The sequence below is a fragment of the Mustela nigripes genome, chromosome 6, assembly GCF_022355385.1.
Source record: "Mustela nigripes isolate SB6536 chromosome 6, MUSNIG.SB6536, whole genome shotgun sequence".
NCBI classification, from domain to species: domain Eukaryota; kingdom Metazoa; phylum Chordata; class Mammalia; order Carnivora; family Mustelidae; genus Mustela; species Mustela nigripes.
Window position 1 is genome coordinate 20250326 of NC_081562.1, and position 20340 is coordinate 20270665.

The 20340-nt window shown below is 35.8% G+C and overlaps 1 protein-coding gene across 6 annotated transcripts in view; it reads right to left on the bottom strand.

Annotated features, from left to right (window-relative positions):
- ANO4 (anoctamin 4) overlaps positions 1-20340 on the bottom strand; it is a 457591-nt gene that overhangs the window by 215184 nt on the left and 222067 nt on the right. For 5 of the 6 annotated variants that reach the window (XM_059402257.1, XM_059402256.1, XM_059402259.1 and 2 more), the window contains one exon: positions 10301-10405. The exons of the other annotated variant lie outside the window; for it this stretch is intronic. In XM_059402257.1, coding sequence (XP_059258240.1) covers positions 10301-10405 — 105 coding nt within the window. The remainder of the gene's footprint in view (positions 1-10300; positions 10406-20340) is intronic. 6 annotated transcript variants of the gene reach the window in all.

Consider the following 20340-nt stretch of genomic DNA (forward strand, 5'->3'; position numbering starts at 1 on the left):
GTTGTAAGAGTCTATCAATTTGTTTTTATTTTTTAACTATGCATTCACAATGCTAAACTAAAGATCAAATTTTATAGAAATCAAATATTGAGGGTCCCAGCTCATTTTGATTTAGAACTATGATAAATCTTGGTGCCCAAAAGATTTTTCTAGTCAATATTTTTTAAATTTTTTTTCAGTGTTCCAAAATCCATTGTTTATGCACCACAGCCAGTGCTCCATGCAATATGTGCCCTCCATAATACCCACCACCAGGCTCATCCCACCCACACCCACCTCCTGTCCAAAACCCTGTTTGTTTTTCAAAGACCACAGTCTCTCATGGTTTGTCTCTCCCTCGAATTTCCCCCAGCTCATTTCTCTCCATCTCCCCATGTCCTCAGTGTTATTCCTTATCTCCACAAGTAAGTGAAACCATATGATAATTGACTCTTTCTGCGTGACTTATTTCACTCAGAATATTTTTATATGTTATAATTTTCTTTTTTTTTACTTCAATTTTATTTTTTTCAGTGTTTTAAAATTCACTGTTTATGCACCACACCCAGTGCTCCATGCAATACATGCCTTCCTTAATACCCACCAATTTGTTTTCTTTTTCTAGTTATCTTAGAGATTGCTTTAAAGTATCTGTTTCTTGAAAGGAGCTGCTGTGGCTGATATCAAAGAGGTTACTGCCTATGCTCTCCTCTAGGATTCTGATGGATTCCTATTCTCACACTGAGGTCTTTTATTCATTTTGAGTTTATCTTTGTATACTGTGTAAGAGAATGGTCGAGTTTCATTCTTCTACATATAGCTGTCAAGATATGTGTCCAAAGGCAAAGGAAACAAAAGCGAAAATGAACTTTTGGGACTTCATCAAGATCAAAAGCTTCTGCACAGCAAAGAAACAGTCAACAAAACAAAGAGGCAACCCACGGAATGGGAGAAGATATTTGCAAATGACAGTACAGACAAAAGGTTGATATCCAGGATCTATAAAGAACTTCTCACACTCAACACACACAAAACAGATAATCATGTCAAAAAATGGGCAGAAGATATAAACAGACACTTCTCCAATCAAGACATACAAATGGCTATCAGACACATGAAAAAATGTTCATCATCACTAGCCCTCAGGGAGATTCAAATTAAAACCACATTGAGATACCACCTTACACCAATTAGAATGGCCAGAATTAGCAAGACAGGAAGCAACGTGTGTTGGAGACGATGTGGAGAAAGGGGAACCCTCTTACACTGTTGATGGGAATGCAAGTTGGTGCAGTCTCTTTGGAGAACAGTGTGGAGATTCCTTAAGAAATTAAAAATAGAGCTTCCATATGACCCCACCATTGCACTACTGGGTATTTACCCTAAAGATACAGATGTAGTGAAAAGAAGGGCCATCTGTACCCCAATGTTTATAGCAGCAATGGCCACGGTCGCCAAACTGTGGAAAGAACCAAGATGCCTTTCAAAGGACGAAGGGATAAGGAAGATGTGGTCCGTATACACTATGGAGCATTATGCCTCCATCAGAAAGGAGAAATACCCGACTTTTGTATCAACATGGACGGGACTGGAAGAGACTATGCTGAGTGAAATAAGTCAAGCAGACAGAGTCATTTATCATATGGTTTCACTTATTTGTGGAGCATAAGAAATAACATGGAGGACATGAGGAGATGGAGAGGAGAAGGGAGTTGAGGGAAATTGGAAGGGGAAGTGAACCATGAGAGACTATGGACTCTGAAAAACAACCTGAGGGTTTTGAAGGGGCGGGGGGTGGGAGGTTGGGGGAACCAGGTGGTGGGTTTTGGAGAGAGCACAGATTGCATGGAGCACTGGGTGTGGTGCAAAAACAATGAATTCTGAAATGAAAAGAAATTAAAAAAAAAAGACCCCCCCCAAATAAATAAAGTGTCTGTTTCTTTCCCAGACTCAGAGATTGAATACGAAGCAGTGGAAAGGAAGACAAAAACAAGAGCAATACAATGTACTGAGAGCTGACTATGTATTAAGAATTTTGGGGTCTGTTTTCCCTTTTCTTCCTCAAAATACCTTAGGAAAAGGGTATTATGAGAAAAAAATCCAGGTTCAGAGACACTAAGTAAGGCCACAAAGCTAGTAAGTGACAGAGATAAAATCTAACCCGGTTCTGACCCCCAAATCTATGCTGTTTCTAGCTGGCCTCTTGTTTCTGTGGAAAGCATACTACTGTTCCTAAATCATGTTTGGCTTGGGGCACCTGTATGACTCAGTCGGTTAAGCATCCAACTCTTGGTTTCAGCTCAGGTCATGGTCTTGGATCCTGGAGTTCAGCCTTGCATTGGGTTTCCAATTTAGTGGGTCTGCATCCCAGTTCTTTCCCTCTGTTCCCTCCACCATCCCTTTTCATGGATGCATAGTGTGTGTGCATTCTTTCTGTCCCTAATAAATAAATAATCTTAAAAAAAAAATCATGTTTGGCTTTCCATCACAGGAAGTCCTTTAGTTGCCAACCAACTATCTTGTCACTGTTGTAATATTTATCTGAATAAAGCTAGACTTTACTTCTGCTGCTGGACAGGTCTGACACTTTTTAAAATTTAACAGATAGATTCAATGTTTTTAAAAAGTCAGAGAAACACACAGACTGAGCATAGGGATTTTAAAGACGAAACACCACTTAACATGTGTATACCAGCAAGCCTAGGACTCTGCTCAACATGCTTCAAGTGAATCTTATAACACCCCTAAGGCAAAGACTATCTGGTTTGCCAATGAGAGAAAAAAAGAGCCCAATTTGGAAAATTCAAAATAAATAAAGTAGTTGGAAAAGATATAAATCCTCCTTAGCTAGTTTTATTCCTTTCCAAAGGTCAGTGGCTTTTAAAGTGTGTTCCCTAGAACTGCAGGATCCTTTGGGGGGAGATTCAGGAGCAATGGAAAGGACAAAGAGGAAACTAAGTGGGAAAAGCACTGCACCCTCCACTCCCAGCTACCCCAAACAACTCAGCTACCTTTTTATATATTGAGATTATATGTGAAAATATATTTGAAGAAGAAAAAATAGATTCTACTGCTTTAAAATTTTTGGAAATCTCTGCTAGTGTTGTACAGCAACGGTTATATGATTGTATAACATCTCCCCAAAGAAAATCTGAGGAAAGAAAGCTAGGGTTCTAATTGTTATAGCTATGAGAGTAGGCACTTTTTTCTGCCATGGGAAGTTTACTTGAAATATTTTAAGATTGAAAATAGATCTCTGCAAAGAAAAAAAACTCATATATATTTTTTTAATTTGTGGTCATTAAAAAAATTTCATTGGCATCTCCTGGCTCAGTAATGACACAGTTTATAAAACAGAGCATAGACCACAGCATGGGGCATCTACAGAACACTGTACAATGGGGCAAAGATCATTAACTTATTCCTGGGACAGCATGTTTCTTAGGAAGAGCTTCTGTTGCTATTAACTTTGTTCTCAAGAAAAGGACAGACATCTCAATTACTTCTATAACAAGGCAGATAATAATAGTACCTCTTAACTACCTGGGAATGATATTTAGAGAAGAACCAAGTACCTAAAGCAGGTTTGCTCAATAGCCTTGGTTATCTTTTTACAATGTGAAATGAAATCAATGATGTTCTATATTAAAGATCCTCCGAGTCTCCTGACCATAACTTCCCCTTCTTCAGAAAGAACATTAGCTCTGGATTTGGACAAGCCTAGGTTCAAATGCTAGTCTCATACCTACTAGCTCTTAGATTGGATTATTTAATTTATTTAAGGTTTAATGTCTTTATATTTTCAGCAGGTGTAATACAATGTCTCACACAGGATTTTTGATAGGAATGAAGACAAGACAGCAGCCAACACTAATGTAGCACTTGCCATGTGCCAGGCACCACACTAAGGGCTTTTACACAGTTTATTAGAACTATCCCCCCTTCATCAGATGTGGAAATTACGGCAAGCAGAATCTAAGACTAAATACAGTAATATGAGTAAAAGGTCAACCACAGAGTTGCCAGGCAAGATTATGTCTTCAATATATGTCAGCACCTCCATCCTCCCCATCTTCCCCTTTGAAACAGCATGGCCATATGAATTTAAAAAAAAAAATGGAAATCAGGGCTCAAGTAATTGGATTCAAAATGACTCACTGGATGTCACCGAGAAATGACTCAGTCTTGCGGACGCAGAAGCACAGTGCAGGAACAGCACTGTGGATTACACAGACACACATGCAAGGGCAGAGGGTCCAACTACAGGATAACAAGATCCTTCCAACCTGCAAGTCCTCGTTTCAGACACTTTGCTTTTTGCTCTCTTCCCTTCATTAGAACCTAACAGACCATAACACAATAATGTGCTATGGTATGAATGCCACTTGACAGTCCTCACAATCTGTATCTGCATATACTAGGAATCAAGAAAAGAAAAAAAGACAAGGCAGGAGGGGTGGGCAACAAGAAGTGGGGGAGGGGAGAGAACTGATCCCTAGAAAAGACTGGGCCCTGGTAATAATTTAAAGCAAGAATTAAGAGGCTCAATATAGCCTTTGAATAATATCTTTCTTAATGGTTTGCTAATATAATAAATGTACATACACATAGACATGGACTATAGGGCTTTAAGACTTGATTCTCAATCTGATGTCACAATGAAATATTTCTAAATGTCTGCTTTTCAAAAAAATGTCCAGATTTTTAAAATCCAGTGACTAAAAAAGCAGGATTTTTTGTTTTAATTGCTATTATTGTACATGATACAGTAGGCACTAAAATCCTTGGACTGTTAAGGTGATATGAATCTTATTAGACAAACTCAAGAGTAAGCATTGCCCCTATGACCTTGTCATCATTACATTAAGTCCCTCCCCCAACTGGCCTGGTAGACCACTTAATTTCAGTCATTGTTGACATTCCCATTCCTCTACCCACCATATGTAGGACTGTAAAAGATTTTGACAAAGGTTTTCTAAACATCTAAAGGATGTTTAGAGACCACTCAGGTCTCCAAGCCACACTGCTACTGCTGAGCCACTTACTTTGTAAGTTTAGAGTAAAATTCACTCATTCACTCACGAAAGAAATTTGTTGAGCAGCTACTATACTCTGTACTCTGCTTAAGGTACTAGATATGCAACAATGAAACAGGAAGATGAGACTGCCTCCTTCCCAGAACCCCCAAAACTTGCTGAAATATGGAAGATCTCTTCAGGCTGGAGAATGTTAGCCAATGCTGGCTTTCAGGGGGCTCAAGTGCTGGCTCCTAGCATACAACCCAGCCATTCATTCCCTTTTCCCCCATCCATGGGAAGCCATGCTACCACTGCAAGACAGTCTAAGGGAGCTGGACAGGAAATTCCTTTTCTCCCACTCTGTCTCTGTGTGGGTATTTCTCTGTGTGTCTGTCTCTTTTTACCAAGGATTAGCCTCTCGAAGCTCAGACTTTCAGAAAACAAAAGCCAGGAACTTTAGGTAACACAGAACTCTGCTGAAACAAAGGAGTTCAGGGCACCTAGCTACCACCTTGGGATGGGAAACAATGGGTTAGAAGAGAGAGAGGGAAAAATTACATCAAGGAAAACACACACACATACACCCTTACATTATACTGTCATATAGGAATGTTTTCCTCTTAGAAAACAATCAGGTTGCTTTCATTTTGAACAATAAAACAAATGTGATCTCTGTTTCAATTTCTTTTGAACTGAACTGTGCACAAAAACTTTCACCATTGCTTTAAGATACTATGCATAACACAGTGCCCTGGTACATGACAGGTCAGGTGGAGAGACGGATGAATGGTTGAAATAACTTTCCTTCTTTATAAGCTGTACGTCTGTTATGGGGAAATCTGAGAAACAACCTGTAGGTGGCTAGCCACTCTAAGATATCTTTTGAACAGGAGAAGCCATTGTTAGGACTTAAACAGTATAGGAAAAAAAAATGTAAAGTATTTTACAGTATAGAAGCATGGGGAAGAATTCTTGCATCAAGACATAACAAAATAAGAATAATTTTATTAAAATTAAAGTAGCACAATCTGAGGGGTTTGAAGTGGTTGGGGGGGTGGGAGGTTGAGGTACCAGGTGGTGGGTATTATAGATGGCACAAATTGCATGGAGCACTGGGTGTGGTGCAAAAATAATGAATGCTGTTATGCTGAAAATAAATAAAAAATAAATTAAAAAAAAATACTGAGTAGCTCACTTTTCCTAATCATGTTTATTTAATCTTTTATTTATCAGAACAAGGGCCAGCATATGACTAAATACTGACTGTCAAATATTAACCATAGAGCCTTGGGGAAGTATACTCAGTTTTTTCATCTTTAAAATGGAGAAAACACATCTACTATTTCTTGTAGGGTTGTTTTAAGAAAAGAGATAGTAAGGGAAGAGCACTTATTACAATGGCTGGCTTGTCTTAGAAACTCAAAAAATGTTTCAAATTCTGTCTCTCTCCTAGCTTGATCCTAAAGGTTATATAAATATAACCTTTATATATATGTAACATATGTGTGTGTATGTGTGTGTGTGTGTGTGTATGTGTGTGTGTGTATATATATTCACAAAATTCCAAGAAAATAATAAAATTTTCTGTCATCTCAACAAAAATGTCTGTAGGAGAGAGGAGTTTTTCTGATGTCCAAATCCTATGTATTTTTACATTTTTGTAAGTTGATCTCTCAAAGCTTCCTATAAATAATAGTCTAAGGTACAGTCCCTTTAAGAACCAAACTATGTGTATTTATACTTAGAAGTTTCAACTAATTTGTTAAATATCTGAATCACATTTGGAATCTAGGGTGAAACTGAAGGTAGATAAATGGCCCAAATCTTTCCTACCAGAAATGACCAAAGCCATGTAGGCAGTTTCCTAAAACTACTTAACAAAAAACTTATTTTTTTTTTTAACAAGAAAACAGATTGGTTCCAAAGTATTAGAAAATTCTTAAACCTAAAAAGAGTTGATTTGCATTTGAAGGTGAAATAATATATTTCCCTTTTATTATATTATGTTAGTCACCACACAGTATTTCACTAGTTTTTGATATAGTGATCCATGATTCATTGTTTGCATGTAACACCCAGTGTTTTATAGGATCTATACTCTAGGAACTACAAAACGCTCATGAAAAAAATTGAAGAAGACACAAAAAGATGGAAAAACATTCCATGCTCATGGGTTGGAAGAATCAACATTGTTAAAATGTCTATGCTGCCCAGAAGAATCTATACTTTCAAAGCCATCCTGATCAAAATACCAATGGCATTTTTCAAAGTGCTGGAACAAATAATCATAAAATTTGTATGGAAGCAGAAAAGACCCTGAATCACAAAGAAAATGTTGAAAAAGAAAAAGAAAAAAATAAATAAAAATGGGGGCATCATGTTGCCTGATTTCAAGCTATAATGCAAAGCTGTGATCACCAAGACAGCATGGTACAAAGGCAGACACATAGATCAATGCAACAGAATAGAGAACCCAGATATGGAACCTCAACTCTGTGGTCAACTAATCTTTGACAAAGCAGGAAAGAATGTCCAATGGAGAAACAGTCTCTTCAACAAGTGATGTTAGGAAAATTGGACAGCTACATGCAGAAGATTAAAACTGGACAATTTCCTTACACCATACACAAAAATAGACTCTGAATGGACAAAAGACCTAAATGTATGATAGGGATCTATCAAAATCCTAGAGGCGAAAAGAGGCAGCAACGTTTCTGACCTCAGCCACAACAACTTTCTGCTAGGCACGTCTTCAAAGGCAAGGGAAACAAAGGCAAAAAAGAACTTTTGGGATTTCATCAAGATAAAAACCTTCTATACAGCAAAAGAAATATTCAACAAAACAAAGAGGCCACCCACAGAATGGGAGAAGATATTTGCAAATGAGACTATAGACAAAGGGCTGATATCCAAGACCTATAAAGAACTTCTCAAACTCAACACCCAAAAAACAAATAAGTCCAAAAAATGGGCAGAACACATGAACAGACACTTCTCTAAAGAAGACATACAAATGACTAACAGACACATGAAAAAATTTTCATCATCATTAGCCATCAGGGAAATTCAAATCAAAACCATACTGTGATACCACCTTATACCAGTTAATGGCAAATATTGACAAGGCAAGTGTTGGAGATGATATGGAGAAAGGGGAACGCTCTTACATTGTTGGTGGAAATGCAAGTTGGTGAAGTCACTTTGGAAACCATGTGGAGGTTCCTCAAGAAATCAAAAACAGAGCTACCCTATGACCCAGAAATTGCACTACTGGGTATTTACCCCAAAGATACAGATGTAGTGAAAAGGGCCATATGCACCCCAATGTTCATAGCAGCAATGGCTACAATTGCCAAACTGTGAAAAGAGCTAAGATGCCCTTCAACAGACGAATGGATAAAGAATATGTGGTCCATATACACAAAGGAATATTACTCAGGTGTCGGAAAGGATGAATACCAAAATTTCGCATCAGCATGGATGGGACTGGAGGAGATTATGCTGAGTGAAATAAGTCAAGCAGAGAAAGTCAATTATCATATGGTTTTACTTACTTGTGGAGCGTAAGGTATATCATGGAGGACATTAGGAGGAGGAAGGGAAAAATGAATGCGGGGATATCAGAGTGGGAGACAAACCATGAAAGAATATTTCCCTTTTCTTAATTTTAAACTTAAATATTAACTACTCAAACTTATATGCTTCTATTAGATCACAAAGAGCTCACTGTTCTAAACAATACCATATACAACTCTGCCTTTAGTAAGATATGCTAATAAAAATTACTTTAAAAAAATAGTCTCTTAATGTGCTGTGAAGTGTGTAAACCTAGTGATTCACAGACCTGTAACCCCTGCGGCTAATAATACATTATATGTTAATTAAAAAATAAAAAATTATTTAAAAATACTCTCATAACCATTTAAGTCATTTTGATATAAGTTCATGCAGCCCTAAAAAAGCCTTAGGTTCATCTGCACTTGCATAGAAGTCAACTTTATCACTTATTAAAAATTTAAAAAAATCCTTTCGGCACTCTATAATCTATCATCTTTCAAATCAGATGAAGTAATTACAGAATTTTATAACTTTCCATGAAAAAATTATTTTCTCCCCCATGTCTATTAATTGGATTTTTAATCTCCTGGGGAAATTTTTTTCTCTTTTATTCATTAACCTTATATTAAGGGATTGCCCAAGCAGAACAAATAGCTGGTCCTTTTGTCTTTCTCATTAAAAATATTTCTCTTAGAACCAGCCTCATCTTCAATTTTAGGATCCTTCCGCTTGATGTGTTTCAAGCCCATACTGAGCACATTCAGAAAGGAATTAGATAAAGGGTAGGAGACCCTCCATTCTAGCTGGTCTCCATTCTTGATCATACTAGCCTGGCACATAACTTCTTCCACCCTCAGTTCTACCTATAAAGTGGAAGTATTAATTATCTCAGAAGGTTGGGAGGGTAGTATGATGACAAAAGGGGATAACTGCCATGAAAATACTTTAAATTTCTCATTAAAAATTTAGTATAGAAATGCAATGTCACAAAAAAGTAGCAAAAAATTATAGTGGTTCTTCCTGGAGTGCTCTTCAGATCTAATCCCTTCAAGCACAACACTGTAGAATACTATTTGATCTTAAAAGAGTATCATTATCTAGTATTAGGGCTCTGATAATGAAACACAAATTTTAATGACTTAGTCTATGATACCACATCATCCATCCTCAATGCTAAATCTACAACTTGAGTAAATGTATTAAGATCAAATTCTTAGTAAAATCTATAAAACAAAGTAATGTAAGAAGAGTTAACATTAATCAAAATGCTTAGAAGAGAGAGGTCACTTCTCAAGTTATAGCCTATCATCAGTGACTTGAAATACACACTTTTGGAGAATAAATTCATGATACCACTACATCACCATTTACTTCTAACTACTCATACATCTGAGCAAAGGAATAGTATTCTAATAATAGTATTCTTGAAAATGTATTTGATTATGATTAATTAATGAATCTAAATATTATAGTACCTAGTGATTCACGATGTATTATAGTATACTAAATATGGAACTCCAGTTCTACCATCAGGCCTCTTCAAAGGCCCCAATACTGTGTGGCTTAGTTTCACAAACTAAACCTGCATTTCACTAACCATCTCTTCTGGACTCAAAATTATTTTACACAGTATCTCCTTCATTTTCTTTAAACTTGGCATCTAAGGCTTCTAGTTTTATCATCCCTCCCAAGTACTAGAATAGTTTCTCCTTTCATGGTCAAATTAAAATTTGAGGGAAACTTACTTTCTTGTATTGCATTAAGAATCTCTGAAAAGTCCACATCACTCTTTGAGCCGTCAGGTAGTATTTGCATATCCAGCTGGTAGCCTTGCAAATCCACACCTCCTTCTAGAGAAATGAAAGATATTCATGGAGTTTGCACTGGTTATCAGAGAGCCCAGCATTAGGGTCCCAAGGAGAAGCAATGTCAAAATCTAACACAAATAGCCAGCTGATTCACCAATGATCCTCCCTCTTAGAAAAAGGACTTAAAAAAAAAATGAGAAACATTACCAACCATTTGCTCCTTATGGGACCAAAATGGTTTAATTGTATTTCCAATGTAAAAAATAAGGCAATTACTCTACTAAAATATCATACACTTCACAGTATTTACTGATCTAGGTGAAGATATATGTTAGCCTCCACCCAAGGTCGTTTAAAATTTATTTTCATCTTCATATGGCTAAAAAGTGACATTCAACACAAATACTTCATATCATCTTCTCTAAAATTATGATTCATTCACAGAAAAGGATTTAATATTCTTGATAATACAGGAAAATAGACATCGTGTTTCCCCTCACAGTTGGACTTTCCTGCTACATCATTTATTTTTCAATTCTATCAGAATACTTTTTTTTTCTATGATATAATTAAACCTGTTGTACTATATTTTTCTCATGTATTTTTGGTGTGCTCTAAAGAAGAATTTGTGTGTGTGTGTGTGTGTGTGTGTGTGTGTGTGTGCTGTTCCACACATCTATAGAACATTAAAGATGTCAAAGAAACCAAGACCTCAAAAAGTAGTTTTATCACTAATAATAATAAACCTTTAAATGTTTCTTAAAATAATCACTAAGAACATCTTTAACTCTGAGGAGTCTCAAAGAGCTAAAAATCCAGTGCTAAAATAAAAAGATAGCCTGATAAATAGAGTGGAGCATGCCTAAGCTTCTAATATTTTTGTAGAAATAATTATTTCATAAGCCCAGATATTATTCTTAGCCTTGAATAAATTTTAGTTACAACCCTAAAACTCAAAGAATATGGCACAGTCACTATCGTATAAGGACACTCATTCTAGGAGGGATGTGGACAGAAGTAACTTAATATAATAGAAGGTACGCTTTAGAAGAGCTATCACCCAGTACCTAGAACAGTGCCTAGCAGGCCCTCAACAAAGGAAGGCTGAACAAATGACTAAGCCTACATGATAATTTTGAAACAAAGGCCATACAGCTTTAAATAAATCTATAAACTTAGATTCTAGAGTCCTGCAAACCAGCATTCAAATCATTATTAGGAAACAGAGTCTCTCTAAATCTTGGTTTTCTCATCTATAAAATTATATCTGGTATGAGGAATTTGAGAGGCAGGACAGAGGGCCGTGGGGGAAAAGGAGGGAAAAATGAAACAAGATGGGACTGGGGAGGGAAACAAACCGTATGAGATTCTTAATCTCAGGAAACAAACTGAGAGTTGTTTGGGGGTGGGAGAGGAATTGGGTGTGGCTGGGTTATGGACACTGGGGAGGGTACGTGCTATGGTGAGTGTTGTGAACTGTGTAAGACTGATGAATCACAGACCAGTACCCCTGAAACAACTAATACATTATAGGTTAATAAAAAAAAAAATAGGGGTGATAATAACAGTCTCACAAAACAGCCATGAAGACTAAATGACATAATGCATGAACAGCTCTTAGCTGTTAAATAGTCAGCACTCAGTAAATGGAAGCCACTACTATTATCATCCATAATAATGTATTAAAGGAACATTGACATTTATACAGAAACTAGCTACTGAATAATGAGAAGGAAGCCACAATCCTATTCTTTGGGATACCAGCATGCATTTCAGTGACTATCAAGCATGTCAAGCACTGCAGACATAGTGAACTTCTCAAATGCATGCATGCAGTTGCCTCACTGAAGTTAACAGTTGAGACTAAGCTTCTCAACAGGAATTAAAATGGGTTATTTGGTTTTTCCCCCAATGGCCAGCTAATGTGCATAAGTACAAAGACAGTCCACTGATTTCAACTTCTGCTAAGGCTAACTGCCTTTGTTCTGCTCAATAATCAAAGGCCTTATAATGACAATGACAAAAAATAAATATTCAATACTGCCTATAGGCTGGCTCTGGGCTATGTACTTTATCATCTCATTTAGTCTTTACCTTTGAAATGAAGGTGCACTGAAAAGGAATAATTTGCCCAAAGTCACACATCTACTAAGCTTTCAAGATGCAACTTCAACACATGCTCCTACCAGTCTTGAATACCCCTCATATCAAAGCAGTCAAAAATATAGGCTATTGGGACTAAGGGAAATGGATTTACCAATAGTCTCATGTTCTAGTGCTTCAGATCATGACAAATACCATTACATAAACTAAAAAACAAATGACTTGCTAAAGAGGCTAATAAACAGAAGCCCAACTTGTTTATCTTTTTTGTCTTAGTCAGGAGCTCATAAATTCATGTAGAAGTAGTTTTGACTAATAGCTATAGTTTCTAATAACCAAAATTCCACAATTTTTTAGTAATTATTTTGGTTTGAGAACAGTATAGAAGTATGAAAGTCACCAAAAAAACAACATAAAAGAGGCATTCAGGCCATTAAAGTCTGTTTTTAAAGAATATTTAATGCTTAAGATCTCAAGAAAATGTAAGGAAAATGGATACAGGGATAGAGATAAATGGATTTATTGAGATTCAAATTAAAACCACATTGAGATATCACCTTACACCAGTTAGAATGGCCAAAATTAGCAAGACAGGAAACAACATGTGTTGGAGGGGATGTGGAGAATGCAAGTTCGTGCAGCCTCTTTGGAGAAAAGTGTGGAGATTCCTCAAGAAATTAAAAAATAGAACTTCCCTATGACCCTGCCATTGCACTCCTGGGTATTTACCCCAAAGATACAGATGTCGTGAAAAGAAGGGCCATCTGTACCCCAGTGTTTATAGCAGCAGCAATAGCCACGACCGTCAAACTGTGGAAAGAACCAAGATGCCCTTCAATGGATGAATGGATAAGAAAGATGTGGTCCATATACACTATGGAGTATTATGCCTCAATCAGAAAGGATGAATACCCAACTTTTGTATCTACATAGATGGGACTGGAAGAGATTATGCTGAGTGAAATAAGTCAAGCAGAGAGAGTCAATTATCATATGATTTCACTTATTTGTGGAGCATAACAAATAGCATGGAGGACTTGGGGAGTTAGAGAGGAGAAGGGAGTGGAGGGAAATTGGAAGGGGAAGTAAACCATGAGAGACTATGGACTCTGAAAAACAATCTGAGGGTTCTGAAGGGGCGGTGGGTGGGAGGTTGGGGTACCAGGTGGTGGGTATTATAGAGGGCACGGATTTCATGGAGCACTAGGTGTGGTGCAAAAATAATGAATACTGTTATGCTGAAAATAAATAAAAAATAAATTTAAAAAAATTATCCTTATATACTAGAAAAAAAGGCAGTAAGAAATAGTCCAAATGGGCACAGAAGCTATCTCTCACCTGTAAAACATTCATATATTTTGTTTAATTCTTTATCTTCTCTATTTTTTTAACACTAAACAAAATATTTTTGTAATTTTGAAGTCATTAAATTCAGACTGTGGAGAACATTAAATATCGAGAGTTCAGGATTCAAGACTTAAAGACTACACTTGCTGGAGAACATTAAATATCGAGAGTTCAGGATTCAAGACTTAAAGACTACAGTTGCTAATAAGGGACCAATCTAACATAAAATCTAACATATAATTTTCTAAATTCTTAAATGTAAATTAATGAATAAATTAATTCTTAAAATATGTAATTTAAATAGCTCCAAATTGCGGGATGCAACATTCTCTTCATGGTAAATTGTAAGATCACATTTAGAATCCCTAAAACAAAAGGTATTTTCCTTCCTCTGCTCTCAAAGAAATATAAAATACACTTTAAATTGTAATATAAGGGTCTGGAACTTCTGGCAGGAAGTCATTCATTAAAGTCCAACATGACAAAGTAAAGGATGTTATAAAACAAGGACTTTTGTAAACTTTTCTAAATAGAAAGTGATCACTTGTTCAAGGACATTTTCAAATGAATCCTTCAAGGTGACAATCTTTACCTTTAGCGCACACTGCCCAGTGAACAAGACAAAACACTTCAATACAGAAAGTTCTATGTCTATTTTGAACTTCTGATATTTGTTTATTGTTAGTCCTACATTTTTGATGTGATCTCTAAAAAGTAAAGAATCAAAGCTCTTTCTACAGTCAGAGATGCCTCTGACTTTGAGTCAAAACACAAAGCTCTTTTTCAGAGGCAAGATGGTGAAAATGTCATGGTTTCAAAATGATGAAGTTTTAAAATAAAATATAACACCACTGGGCCTCAGTCATTGGCATGCAACCAAATGTAATCCCAAGGAAACTAAACCAATAAGTTATATTAAAGAGGGGAAACTTTAAAAAGATTCCTGACCATGTGGAGAACATAATGAACAATTTTAAAAATCAAAAATAGCCACAAAATTCATGTGATCCAAATCCACCTTGAGCTTTTCTCACACTTGATTGAATGATTATACTCAAATCTTAATTGTGATTCTGTTGTGTGAGTCAAGTTGAAAGTAGTTCTAATAAAAAGGAACCATAATAACAGTGCTTACATTTAATAAAAGATTTTCAGCTGAGCAAAAAAAAATGTTAAAAATTCATTTTAGATTTAGAACTAGTTTACATGGATTTAGCTAAATGCTTATATACAAAAGGAATCAAAAAAAGAAAAAAAAGTTCTAAATAGGAGTCTCAATTAACACATATGTCAATACCTCTCCCATTCCATCTCTGCCCATAGAAATCCTTTTCTACTTTTTTTTTTTCAGCATAACAGTATTCATTATTTTTGCACCACACCCAGTGCTCCATGCGATCTGTGCCCTCTATAATACCCACCACCTGGTACCCCGACCTCCCACCCCCTGCCCCTTCAAAACCCTCAGATTGTTTTTCAGAGTCCATTGTGGTTCACCTCCCCTTCTGATTTCCCCCAATTCCCTTCTCCTCCCTTTCTACTTTTAAGGCCCTTCCTAAATGCTCTGCTTTAGGAAGCATTTCTTGACCCTAACAAGCAAACACCATTTCCTATATTTCTATTTTGAACTTCTATAGCTACTTATATTTTATCTTTTCTATGGTACATGTTTCCCATCAAAAATCAGGTAGGTAAAGTATTTGTCACAGTATGGAGTAGACACAGACAACATGTGAGCTCTTATCTCTCCCCATCTAGATTTTCTTCTAAATCTCTAGCACCCTCAACTAAACTATAACATGATGGAGGCCTGGGACCAAACTGCATCTACCTTTTTATCTCCTACAGAATCTAGATCAATGCCTTGAACATATTAATTTCTCAATTAAAGTTCTTACACTGCAATTTTATATTACTAGTAACAGTGGAAACAGACTGAGAAAACATCCCAGTTTTCTTTCATTGTACATAATTTTAAGACTTCTTGATAGGTTATCTATAGATAACTGTGAGAGACATGTTCTAAATCAAACACTTTTTTGTGAACTCTTCTCAAATCCTGTCAAGTAATAAAGAAAAGGCTAAGGTACCAACATCTTAAATCTTATAATGAAAGTCAACAGTTGTCAACCTTACCCCCTTCTTAACCCCAAACCCATTCCTTTAGCATCAATACTCTCAAGAGTTTGTTTTTACTTCTTTAGCTATTTCCATGTGGGTATGCCATTGTATCTTGATCAATTTTATATATTACTTATTACTTCCTGCTATGATACCAGACAATATAAGTTATATGATAGACTGCCACTTCCTCTTGCCCTCCACCCACCCATCCAATCATTATTCTTAGTTATTCTGTTATATTGTCTCAGTTCAATAACTCTAAATGACTTTAAATTCAATATCTTGTTCAAATATAAATAGATCCTATATTTGCAAATTTATACATAATGGTATAGAAAAGCAGATTTTGATACTACATTGACCTGGATTTGAATTCCTTTTGTATGTAACCCTGAGCCATTAAATAATGAGCCTTATTTTTCTCATTTATAAAATGGAAAGGAGGAAATTTTTGAGAAGCTCTAAAAAATTATTGACAATTGTTTACATGCATGCAAATATGGTTCATAGTGTTAGATCATCAAGTGATGATCTATTTTCTTTTTCCTTTTTTTTTTGATGATCTATTTTCTATGTCTCAACTGTCTAATTTTATAATGACAAATTCTGTTCTCTGAAAAATGAAGGCCAATTCCAAGTTTAGGGTCTGGATTAAATTTAAAAATGCATTAAAAACCTCTAATTAGACTTGAAATAATGATTTCATGTTGAAACAGAAATAAAGAGAAGTGTGACAAGTTAAATCTTACCTTTGCCATACAACATACAAGATGGGGAACTCTGTAAAGTGGGATAAAAGGAACAATGATATTTTCTATGATTTCCTCATAATGAATGATGCTTGATCTGAGCATCTGTCTACATTCTATTTATACTCTGCAAATAAAAATTGGTATTTCCTGTCCCAAGAGGTATTCTTAATACAAATTATCAAATGCAACATTTTTACAGAATAGGAAATAGTGATATATCAAAACATGATAACAAAATCTAAAATAAATCCTCACATGAATATTTTTGGACTTAATAGGCTGCAAAAATCCCAACATTCTTGTCATTGAGAGTTTGTTTTCAATTCCCTGTAGTGAATTCAGTGTTTTTATGACAGTGTTAAGATGAAGCACAGTATTAAGAAGGGGGGGAGGTACGTTCTGTCTTCTTTACAAACTTTCCCTGCATCAGACAATGCTCAAGATATATCTTTTAAGAAGGAAGAAAATAAATTCAGTTCTTCTGAAGGATCTGAAATTGGAAACCCTAGATTCACATGTGGGATATTCCACCAGTTCTAGAAAAATTTTCTATCTCTGTTTCTTAATTTCATTTATATTGCTTACCAATAATCTATCTAGCATGCTGTAAGCTAAAAAGGCTTCACAAGAGAGGATGCTTCATAAATGCCATTGTAAAAAGATACATGAATCACTCTTTCATATTAGTGTTGTATAACTATAAATCTAGTGATATTTCAAGATCATTGTCTTACAAAAGAAAGCCCAGCATTGTATTAGAAGGAATAAACAGACAGATTCACTGACACCAGTCACTATAAAAGCTAGATATTTTTTCCAAAATGATTAACACTGAGCAGATCTAAGGACTTAATTCTGGACTGGGTCCTGACAGAGAGCCACATTTGGCTAATAGCAGATAGATGTTTTTCAGGTTTAAAATGGAAAGAATAATTCTAATACTTGAGCCAGTAATGGCTGACTTTCAACAAAATTGTTTTCATGTTTCTCAGGATTGGTAAACAGTGTCTCCTAAATTATAGGGCATCCTTGCTCTAGATGTTCCAAAGAGGGCTTAGAAATCAGAGCTGCAAAGCTCCAAAGGGCAGGAAGGATCTGGGAGTCCTATAGAAAGGGCTCCATGGCGGGTGGGGGGCAAAAGGGCGGGGGGGGTGGTCCTCCTATCTCCTAGCCACTGAGTTCTGTTGCTATGATGAAATGTGTTCTTATAGAAGAAGGGAAGGAAAAATCCTCAGGACTTTAGGAGAGGTTGCAGAATAGAAACCATGAGACCTTCAGCATTACTATAATGTTGCTTATTTTCTTAAATTGCACAATAAATCTACAGAAGAACTTGAGATGAATGTATGAGAGCATGGCCTTAAAAGACAACAAGTCTCATGAGAGCTAAGATTCTGTCCATTTTGTACATGACTCTCACCTCTAACTGAGGAAATTAAGCATAGTAGAAGTTTATTATTAAATACCACAATTAAGGGCTTAGGTTGGGGTAAGGTCACTAGTTATATTTGTATGGTCTTGAGCTAAATTATAATTTAAATCTCTCCTTCTTAAATATAAAATTTTTGAAGTAACCTTGGGCAGAAGATAGATTTTTATGTTCCACAAAATACAATCCTTGTTCCAGAAATTAGTCATTTGGCTTTCCTTGTAGCTGGCTTTTCTTCAACTTTCTTCATTTCGTGTGTTCAAATGCTTGTGAAAAGATACCTCAGAAAATTCTCTCTACATGCATGATATAAGTCAAAAGATGTGCATATGTCCCTCAGCAAAGAGAAAGGAAAATGTAAATATCTAAGGAAAGAATCTGGCACATATTTTTAGAAAACACAATTTTGTTACTCAGCAAGTGAGAGCAAGGAACACAGATAACAAAGTCCAAAATAGCTTGTTTTCCTAAGCACCCCATATTTACTAAACTCACATCACACATTAAAAAAAAATAAAAAACACTTAAAGCAGAAGAGATTAAAATGAAGGATGATTAGGGTTATTTCCAAATCATACCATTGACTGTTGTGAAAGATACCTCATTTACCTTCAACGCAACGAGAAATGAAAGAGAAGCCCAAAGTAACTCTTACAGTTTTTCTACCACATAATTTCAAAGCCAGGTGGAAGATCGTATCTTCCAGTCACATGAAAAACCCACTTCACAGATAAAGCAAACATGTAATTTTACCCAGCTTCAGATCTATTCAGGAAGAGTAGCCAGGTTCTTTAGGTTCAGTAAAGAAATTTCAGCCACAATTCTCAATGTTTGTTTCCAGATAAAGTGATGAGAAAAACATTAAAATTTCACACTCAACTAATTTTCATCTTCAAGGGGGGTAAAGGGCATAGCTGAAAAAAAAAAAAACAAAAAACACAAACCCACTCATAAGAAATTAAAGACACAGGTCTTAGGGTACACCAATTACTAATTTTATGCATTTGGGCACAGTAAAATAGGAATAATTCCTGAGCCACAGTAAAATAGGAATAATTCCATCTCATAGGCTGCTGGAAGAACTAAATGAGATGTAGGAGAAATATTTGTGAAAGCCCTTTGGAAACAATGAAGCATCATTTAATGTGAGGTGGCTGTATTATAATCCTTACTGTGGTAAAGAATAGCCATCCATTTGCTTTTTCCTTACTCTTTCCCTAAAGAACGAGTTGAATCTCCACTCTCATTTTGGCAGAACTAGAGGTAAGTCAACATTCATTTGGCTTCTTAGGAAAAACACAAGTCTTTCTTGGCTTAAAAAAAAAAAATCTCTCCTTACTTGCTCCTTGTCTTTCCCTGTCCCTTTCCGCATAGCACCTGGTACTTGGTACTGCCATTTAAGGGGTGAAAGAGAACATGAAAGCCACTTGCTGAGTTCAATCTGTTCCCTAATTTGAGATCAGAGCTTGACATAAGGGCCAGAAAGTAATTGTTAAAACTCAGGGAAATGGGAATGTGTTCTATAATCAGAACCAGAATTGGAACCAGAAAAGGGGAGGATAAATAAGTAAATAAATAAATGAAGGCCTAATGCAGAGTAGAACAAAAAAGAAAGCTACAAAGTGGATCATCACTTTCCAATAGAATCTTACTGATCCCTTCTTCAGTACAGTCTTCTTATGCTAAGGTACGAACTATTACAGGACTTGTAATTTAAGTTTTCCAAGGCTTTGTTATACTAACTTGCTAGAAATATATTGCCACCACATCATTTAAAGAAGAAGGTAACATCAGCACATTGAATAAGGGAATCAGACTAACTCATGTGGAATCTTGCTTCTGCCATTTACTGGATATACATCTTTGGACAAGTTATTTAACCATCTCTGTGCCTTAGTTTCCCCAGTCAGAAAAATAAGGATAACTGCATGAGAATATTAGGGAAATTAAATGAGATAAGGAATGATGCAAGCAGCTTAAGATTGAGAATTGAGATTGAGAATATGGTAATTAATAAATTGTAGCTATAATTTTATTTCTATCAAACACTTAACACCTCCGTATACAGACAGAACTACAAAATCCTAAAGTGTCTCTTGTGTGAAATCAACTTGTCCCAGCATTTAGATACCATACACACACACACACACACACATACATATATCATATATATATATATATATATATATATATATATATATATATATATATATATAATAATC